The sequence below is a fragment of the Syngnathus leptorhynchus genome, chromosome 6 (genome assembly GCF_054491065.1).
Source record: "Syngnathus leptorhynchus isolate UIUO chromosome 6, UIUO_Slep, whole genome shotgun sequence".
Classification (NCBI taxonomy): domain Eukaryota; kingdom Metazoa; phylum Chordata; class Actinopteri; order Syngnathiformes; family Syngnathidae; genus Syngnathus; species Syngnathus leptorhynchus.
The window spans coordinates 6,132-15,579 of record NC_141200.1 but is presented as its reverse complement, the minus strand read 5'-3'; the positions used below and the strand labels follow the sequence as shown (position 1 = coordinate 15,579).

Here is a 9,448-nt window from a genome sequence, read left to right as displayed (position 1 = left end):
CATTCTCCAAATAAAGAGCAAATCGAATGTATTTATTTGCTGTCCACGGTGGCGGAAGTAACGAGTCGGAAAACCTGTTCGGATCCACGTCCGTGGGTGACGTGGGAATTGTGCGCTCGTGCTTTTCAAAATGTGACTCGTCGCCGTTTGACGTTTTGAAGCTGTGCGTGGAAAATGGAGCAGAGCAACCTCCAGAGACTCTTCTGCACCTGTGACGTCAACCAGTCCGGTAAAATCGAGTTGGACGACTTCACGGTTGTGTTCCGGTAGCTCAACGTGGCCGACTCTAAGGTGCAGAGGTTGTTTGGCAACTTCGACACAGACGACGAAAGCTGCATCGACTTCGGCAGCTTTGCGTCCAGTTTTCACGAGGTGTTCCAGGCGGCGGAGCGTGACGGCCTAGCCGTACATAGCACCAGATGAGTGCAGAAAGCCACTTTCCGTGCTCAGCCCTAGGAATTTTTGGAGCGTGACGTAAAGCGTCAAGCGACATTCCTCGCTCGAGGAAGCGGTGCCACGCGCGGCTGCTGCTGCTGCCGCCGCCGCCGCACCTGTTTCGTCCTCGCCTCGCATCCGGATGCAGCTCTATCTTTAGCCGGACGCATATCTGGAGCGGCCTCGTTTCCCATCTGGCTTTTCCTTAGTGTGGACGCCGAGCGGAGGACATGAACGGCGGCAGCCGGCTGTCGGAACTCGAGGATGACGCGCAGAAGGGACTCGCGGGCACGGAGGAAAGGGCGAGGGCTGAGGTGAGGGAGGGCTGCGTTTCAAATCCAAACAGCAGCCTCGCATCCAAAGCCGTCAGAAGGGATTGGCGCTCGCTCGCTCGCTTCCTCTTCGAAGGAGCTCCGGTGATGCCCGATGACGGATGGACTTTCTCTGACCGCTTAGCTTTTGTGTCCAAAGGAGCGCAAGAAAATGGAACAAGGCCTGTGCAACGTGGAGAGGAAACACGAAAACCAGATTGCCGACCTGCGGGCTACGGTGGAGCGACTGTTACAGGTGGGCCAAAACGCAACAACAACCGACCGACCGACCGGCCAGTAGCTTCTGCTATAGTATAATATAGATAGATATTCTCCACAAGAGAAATACAACAGGTAGCTGTGGCAAACGTACGCCATTTATGCAAAATCAAGACTGTTGTGGGGGTTTACGTTCAACTCGTGTACTTGACAGCAAGAAGACAAGTCGCGTTCTGGTTTAGTTGCTTATCACGCAGTCAAAATTCCAAGCGTACCGAGCCCCCCCCTCCCCCCCCAAAAAAGCCAGCGTGTTTCTTTCCTTTTTAGCGGTCCAATCTGATTGGCTCTTTCGCCACGTCACTCCAAGTTGGCTATAATATGTGGAACTTGCATCATGGAAGTAAGTGGCAAACCTTTGCCATCTAAATTTGGACTTAATGACTTTTATTTTTAGTTCCTGCATCACTTGCTCGAACACGACCTTTGAATTGGATTCTCGTGCGCGGCGGTGTCCGGAAAAACAGGTTCTAGGACAGAGCCCAACACGGAATCAGGAGTCGCTTCAAACGTCACAATGTTTTAAAGGCTGGATGAGTGAGTGGTGCAGGCAAACAACTACAAAGTAGAAGGAAATTATTTCCATTCAGCATTTGGCTGGCAACCCATTTCGGAGTGTCCCCTGCCTTCTGCTTGATGACCGCTAGGATAGGCTCCAGCACCCCTGTGTGGACAAGCGCGATAGAAAATGGATGGATGGATGGATGGATAGATAGATGGATGGATTTTTGAAGCGCGCTCCTCAGCTATTTGGAGCTTTTCTTAAGAAAGTCAGTGCTGCATGTGCAAATAAGCCACGAGCGGCAGGCACGGCAGCCGAGTTGACTTCTGAAGGGTTTTTGTGCGTAGAGTCGAGCAGAGTCTCGCTCTGCCCCGTCCGAGGAGGAGGAACTGGAAGTCAGCAGACGCGTGGGCCAACTTTCCCAGGTGAGTTCATTTGGGGCGAGCGGGGTTCGGGACCGCTCACCCTCACTCAGCCCACACGTTTCCTCAGGAGAACGAAACGCTGCGCTCGTCGCTGCTGCGGGCCCGAAGCGACGTGGGTGCGTTGCGCTCCGAGCTGGACGAGCTCAAGAAGATGTACGCCGACCAACGGGCTCAGTACCAACGGTCAGCAGCGGCGACACCGCTGCCGAGCGGAAGCGCCAAACTGCCTTTTGATTCCCACGTCCTCACGTTTGCGTTTGTGGCCGCAGAGAAACAAACGAATTAAAGAAGATGGTGATCGAGTACGAGTCTTACGCCAGTCAAGTCCAGATTCTCCAGTAAGTGTCTGTGTTAGGCCACATCCGGAAAGCAGGGAGCAGGACTTGCTGGTTAATGCTGCTGCTGCTGCTCCTCTTTGAACACAAGCCAATGGTTTACAACAAAACAGCATTTGTGACAGAGCGCATTTGTCCTTTTTGCTCAATTTTCCTATTTTTTTCCTTCTAATGAATCCAGTCGTTTTTGAACGGTTGTGTCACGTTGCCTCGACTCAACCGCAACCTGGATGACTTGGAATATATGGTGAAAAAAATAAATAAATTAGTTCTTTATGCTATTTTTCATAGTCATTGTGACAGGATGCTCAATGTGGTGTATGCACTGCAGTCAATTATTCTGTTAGTGTCACTTTATTCTATTTTGATTTTTGTATTTAATTATTCGTTTGTGTGCAAATGTCCAAGTCTGCTTTCCGGTTGTCACGAAACTTGCTTCAAACTAACGTTCATTCAGGCTTTTTGTTTTAGCAAAAATGAGCATCGCTCATAGACCAGGAAATGACGTCAAATGTTACGGGAAGTTGCCGGCTATCGTTAGAGCTGTGATCTTTGCCGGGTCCCTATCAAAAAAAAAAAAAAAAAAATTGTCCCCCAAAAGCGGATCACCTGACGTTTCTTGGCAGGGACTTGAACAAGCAGTTGTCCGACAGCAACGCCAGCCTGCGCTCCGAATTGGCGTCCGAAGCCAGACGCAAGGCAAGTCTGCCGGAGTCCATTTGACGCGAGAACCATGCGCCAAAGTTGCCTGAGCTGACCTAACTTGACTTGACCTGTTGTTTGTGTCCTTCTGTCCTTGCAGCTCCCTGCCAAGAATGAAGTGCCTGCTCGGCGGACCAAGCTCATCAGGCAGAGCACCCTCAAACACCACAGGTCCGCCTGCATTTCAATAATACCATCTGTGTTTGGAACTATTTGCGCTGATTTTAAAGAAGTGACTGCTAAAATGAACTCGTAGGAAGTTAACGTTCGCAAAGTGACTGGAAACTATTTGGTGCTTTTCCATTTTGTCCACACGATAGGACGATGAGACAAAAATGATGGAACGTTTGCGCTTAAAAAAAAAAAAATGATGGAAAAATTGGAGATGCTGAGGTATGAACATGAAATATTTGTGCGCTTAGGGTGGGGGGCAGCTTAGAGTCCAGCGTGTCCACCCTGTCAAACGTGTCCCTGTGGGCCGACAAGTACCTGGACAGCGGCGTCTCGCTGGCCCCGGACACCACTGAGAGCTCAGCCAGCGACCTGGACCAGGACTTAGACACGGACGACGGCCGAGGCTCCACCGAGACCATCCACCGCAGCTACTCTTGCGCCCACTCCGACCCCGAGGTCAGACACGGGGCGGGGCGAGGCGTGGCTGCTTCAGATGTAACCTTGTCATCAATGTGTTCATCTTTGTCGCAGCTGTTGGACGCCAAGTCCGAGGCGGGGCTGTCTTTGGCGCAGAGCTTCGGTTCGACGTCGTCCATGCGAAAGCAGCTGTCTGCCTTCGCCAAAGAGGTAATTGCCACTCACCCTCCTAAAGTAGAATAATATGTTCAGTCAACAACAAAGATGGCAGAAAAAATTGGTTTTCGCAATTGAAAAGGAAAATCCAATCTCCAAGAAGGTCACCAGAGTATAAACTAGGAGGGAAGTTTAAAGAAACACTTTTTGGAACCTTGGCTTTGCACAGTCATGATGTGAATAAAGCCAAAACAAATCACTTTAGAAAAAAAATAGCTGTAGTATTGCATTTTAAAAACGTATTCAATTTAAATGTGGAAAAAATCAAATAAAATAGTCCCTGCGAGACTATAGTTCTATTAGCCGTGTATATATATATATATATATATAGTTCTATTAGGTACGCCGTCTGTCTCATAACATGAGACAATCCAAAACAAATCTTTCTTAAATGAAAGAAAAAAAGAAAAAGAGAGCTATTCTTCTTACTGTATGTTGACCTTGACAAGGCAGCTTTGTTGGTTCCCATACTGGGATCAAAGCGCTCTGGAGACTTGCGACCTAGCACGTGGCGCTAACCCTCGTGCTACGTTTGGCTCAGAAGGCCGACCTGGACGAGCCCGACGGCGCCTTGCCCATGTACCATCTGGTCTTGGCGGGAGACGCCGGAGCGGGCAAGTCCAGCTTCCTGATGCGGCTGGCGCTCAACCAGTTCAGAGCGGACATGCAGACCACGCTGGGTACGTTGGCAATGGAAATCGAACAAACTCTCGCTTTGCTACATTGCAGTACGCTACACCAGACCTAACGTGAAGCCCAATTGTGTTTTTTGTTTTGTTTTTTTTGCTGTGTCAGGGGTGGATTATCAGATCAAGAAGATGCTGGTGGACGGACAGAAGACCAACATGCAGATATGGGACACGGCTGGACAGGAAAGGTGACGCAATCGTTCGCATTTGAAAAGAAACAAATACAAGCCAATGCGGGGCGGGGAAGGACCCAATGTGTGCGAAAAAGATTCCGATACCTTGAAATATTGCCCAACCCTGGCCCACCCCTGCCTTCCTGCAAGTTGTACTCTTGTGGATTTTTCAAACTTGAAGCTGCAATAATATGCATTTATTTCAGCGATTCTTTTGCATACCACTTGAGGGAGCTCCGAAAAAAAGAACATATGACAAAGGACTCTTCACTTTGGACTACTATACTAAGAAAATTAAATGGATGATAAATATATCATATACTACTATTTACTAAAAGGTACGTTTGTCGAGAAGTTGTGATTGGTAAGCAAAAAACATTGGAAGACGTTTTCGCGCACAAATAAAAATGCAGCTTAATATTCTGCTCAGAAAAAAAGATTTTCCTGCTCCTGTTTTGACTTTGTTCTCATACTTTTTCTCATCTTTACTCATTTACTCAATGGATACCGAATGCTTTGTTGTTTGGCGGCAGGTTCCGTAGTATCGCCAGGTCGTACTTCCGCAAAGCCAACGGAGTTCTTCTCTTGTACGATGTGACTTCTGAGAGCAGCTTCCTCAACATCCGCGACTGGCTGGATCAGATTCAGGTAGCTACTTGTCGCTGTCTCCGACCAAAACGGCCCGCCTCACTGGCGTGTTCTGCTCTTCGTCCAGGATGCCGCGGAGGACAAAGTCCCGGTTTGCATTATTGGCAACAAGGTGGACATGAGGGAGCAGTTGCCCGCCAAACGCTGCGTCAGCACGCTGGAAGGAGAGAAGTTGGCTACGGTTTGTTCAATTGCATTCTTGCAGTGTTGATTTGCATTTTCTGGAGGTTATTCAGTCTGAGCGTGACTATCTGGTGGTGTCGCAGGCGTACGGCGCCTTGTTCTTCGAAACCAGTGCCAAAGATGGAACCAACGTGGTGGAAGCGGTGCTCCATCTGGCCAGGTTGCTTTCATTTGTTTTCCTTCGGCTCTCGTTTGGATGACTGACTTTGCGCTGCCATTGTTTGTTCCTTTCAAAGAGAAGTGAAAAAGAACGTGGTAAAACCCGTGCCCACGACGTCTCCGGTGGACCTCTTGGCCACAAACGCCAAGAAGACTTTTGGCACATGCTGCCGCCTATAGTAGATGCACGTTTGGGATCAAATCATCTGAAATTTTTGGAATAAACTGTGTATTTATATAGAATTATTGCTCCTGAAGGTCAGTTTATTCTCATATTTTTTTTTAAAATGGGATATTAACCTCACTGAAATCCAAATAAAGTTTTCTCTATTGCCTGTAAAAATCACTTGTACAAATACCAATATATTGTATATAATCTTTGTATGTTGATACACTGCATATTTTTATATTTACTGGCTTGTAAATACTTTAACCAATTCTATATATCCCTATTGTTTTACAAACCAAGTGGGATAATTGTTGAGCACTTTGTGAGGTTGTACCTCAATGTAGACAATATAACATCTGTTTAAACACGTCACGAGTCGAAGCACCACCGCCCCACTCTCTCTCTCTCTCTCTCTCTCTCTCTCTCTCTCTCTCTCTCTCTCTCTCTCTCTCTCTCTCTATATATATATATATATATATATATATATATATATATATATATATATATATATATATATATATATATATATATACACACACACACACACACACACACACACACACACACACACACACACACACACACACATTTTATATTAAAATCTTCTGGGAAGATAAGACATGAAGTTCTGCTTTGGTTGGTGTTGCTGTTATTTTGCAGTGGCCAAGTCAAAGTCCAAATTCAAATCCAGTTAAAATGCTGCAGTGGGACCTTCAACATGCTACAAAAGCGTCCTTTCTGGCAGACTTGGAATAATTCTGCATAGAAGAGTACTTTGACGAGCCTCGAACCCGCAACATCATGCTTTAGGGGTGGACGTGCGTACTAGTGGCCATTATTTCAACGTATGATAACTAAGTGTACTAATCAAAACAGTTGCTATAGGACGTTGCCATGTCAGTCATGTGACGCGGACATGGACGCAACTGTTGTCACAGACGCCGAATTTCAACGATTTTTCCTGTCTAACCGTTGTAAATGATTGCGTTGATTAAAAAAAAAACTTTATTCAACTCTAATTTACCGTTTAAGATATTACGTGGCAGTCACGTGCCGCGGAAATGACGTCACTAGGCGGAACTTCCGCTGAGATTCAAATCTGTGGGCGTGGCTTTCAACGGGGAGTAGGCTGTAGCGCTAAGCGACACAGAGCGGGTAGTAACACGACGATTAACAAGAGAAATGTTTTATTTTCTGCTTGCAACTGGACCGTCTTGAGCGTACACGGTAAATACAACTCATTGTGTTTTAAAACAAGTACTTTTGTAGCCCTTAAAAGCGAGTGAGTGAGTGAGTGTGCGTGTGTGGGGGGGTGGACGTCGAATTCGTCGTCTGCTGACTGCCACGGACGCCGAATTTCGACGATTCTTCCTGGTCATAGGTTGTAAATCATTACGTTGATTTAAAAAAAACTTCATTTAACTGTAATTTACAGTTTTAGATCATATTACGTCGCAGTCATGTGCCGCGAAATGACGTGAATAGGCGTAACTCCCGCCAAGATTCAAATCCGCGGATACAAACATGACGATTATCAACAGAAATATCTTTATTTTCTGCTTGCAACTGGACCGTCTTGAGCGTACACGGTAAATACAACTCATTGTTTTTTTAAAACAATTACTTTTGTAGCCCTGAAAAGCCAGCGAGTGAGTGAGTGTCCGTGTGTGTGTGGGGGACGTCCAATTCGTCGTCTGCTGACTGCCACGGACGCCGAATTTCGACGATTCTTCCTGGTCATAGGTTGTAAATCATTACGTTGATTAAAAAAAAACTTCATTTAACTGTAATTTACAGTTTTAGATCATATTACGTCGCAGTCATGTGCCGCGAAATGACGTGAATAGGCGTAACTCCCGCCAAGATTCAAATCCGCGGGTACAAACATGAGGATTATCAACAGAAATATCTTTATTTTCTGCTTGCAACTGGACCGTCTTGAGCGTACACGGTAAATACAATTCTTTTTTTTTTTTTTTTTTTTAAATAAGTACTTTTGTAGCCCTGAAAAGCGAGTGAGTGTGCGTGTGTGGGGGGAAGTCGAATTTGTCGTCTGCTGCCTGCCACATACGCCGAATTTCGACGATTCTTTCTGGTCAAAGGTTGTAAATGATTGCGTTGATTAAAAAATAACTTTAACTCTAATTTACAGTTTTAGATAATATTACATCGCAGTCATGTGCCGCGAAATGACGTGAATAGGTGGAACTCGCGCCAAGATTCAAATCCGCGGATACAAACATGAAGATGAACAGAAATATCTTTATTTTCTGCTTGCAACTGGACCGTCTAGACGGTAGATGCTGAATGCAGGGTTTTCAACAAAAACTGGACTGCTAAGTATTTATTTACTGAAGTCGTAGGTAAAGCCCTGTGTTTAGTTTGCGGGGAGCAGATCGCCGTGTTTAAAGACTTACAATTTGAGTCGGCATTACCGAAACACGTGGAGAAATATAACAACGTGACTGATGTTGAGAGGGCGCGGACATTGGAAGCACAGGACATTGGAAGCTGTGCTTCGCATCTCCACCTCAGACATGCAACCTCACTTCGATGCACTCGTTAAAGCACAGCAGAGACTAGATTTCTCTCACTGAACAAGAAAAAAGAATTTAAAAATGTAAGAAGGTAGAAGTTTTAAAGCATGTTTTTATGGTTGAGTTGTGCATGATTTAAATTGTAGTGTGGTTATTTTTATTTGCATGTTTAGTGTGTTTTTATGATGTTGTTTTAGTGATTTAATTATTTAATTACATGCTTTTCTTCAGAGATATTGATTATCTGATTGCCTGCATCTAAGTTTATTGGATAAATGTCACAGGTAGTAAAAAACGTTCACACTTTGTTTACCATTGTTTTGGGAATATTTGATTGAATAAATGACATTTTTTGCAAGGAAAACTCACTTTTTCATGACTTAATTAAGATATATACTCTTAGCAGCTTGTCAAAAATAATGTTATTTACTGCTTTTTATAAAGAAATGCAATTAATAATATGAAGAATTGAGTTCAGCCTTGTGGCCGGCCCTCCACAATATTTTCAGTTTCTCATGTGGCCCCATGGAAAAAATAATTGCCCACCCCTGGTCTAGAGCGTACACGGTAAAAACAACTCATTCTGTTTAAAGAGATTTACTTTTGTGTAGTTTGACTAAAGCTGTCGATTCAGCTCGCGTTCACTGTGCAATAGTAATGTGTAACTGTGAAGCTAACCCTAGCTGAAACGTAGTCACGTTGCGTTGTGTCTGTGAGTGTTGGTTGATGTTAAGTGTTAATGTTTTATTTCCTTTCTGTAGGTTCCACGGTGTCTGTTGGCTGTATGTTTTCCACTGCAAGAAGAATAAAAATACAAATCAGTCGCATCATTGACCAGGAGCTACAATGGTTGGATGTCGGCGGCGAAGACGTCTCAAGTGAGTAAGCCTCTCTTCCTCCATTTATGTTAAACACCACCTATTAAAGCTTCGTCTGGCTGTAGACGGCCGTGTTTGGTCCCACGCAATCCACCAACAGTATTGCAATTAACTCCTAGTGTCCCTTCTCAAACGCATTACATTGATATCACACTTTTCCATCTTCATTACACACAAAATATGGATAACATTACTGTTTCATCCTCTTATAAATACCCA

At 45.2% G+C, this 9,448-nt stretch overlaps 1 protein-coding gene across 6 annotated transcripts; it reads left to right on the top strand.

Annotated features, from left to right (window-relative positions):
• Positions 1-74: 74 nt before the first annotated feature.
• Positions 75-6,304, top strand: rasef2 (RAS and EF-hand domain containing 2). 6 transcript variants are annotated; one of them, XM_085914690.1, is made up of 16 exons: positions 76-291; positions 645-749; positions 907-1,002; positions 1,872-1,949; positions 2,017-2,132; positions 2,219-2,287; positions 2,911-2,983; positions 3,087-3,157; positions 3,409-3,616; positions 3,692-3,787; positions 4,335-4,473; positions 4,589-4,670; positions 5,189-5,303; positions 5,371-5,484; positions 5,570-5,646; positions 5,723-6,304. In XM_085914690.1, exons 2-16 carry the CDS (start codon positions 666-668, stop codon positions 5,823-5,825), a joined length of 1,521 nt encoding a protein of 506 aa, XP_085770816.1. In that variant the 5' UTR covers positions 76-291; positions 645-665; the 3' UTR covers positions 5,826-6,304. The 6 variants fall into 6 exon arrangements, with proteins under 6 accessions (XP_085770821.1, XP_085770818.1, XP_085770816.1 ...); XM_085914691.1 differs by having other exon boundaries at positions 83-229; XM_085914695.1 differs by lacking the exon at positions 907-1,002 and having other exon boundaries at positions 75-291.
• Positions 6,305-9,448: the final 3,144 nt, after the last annotated feature.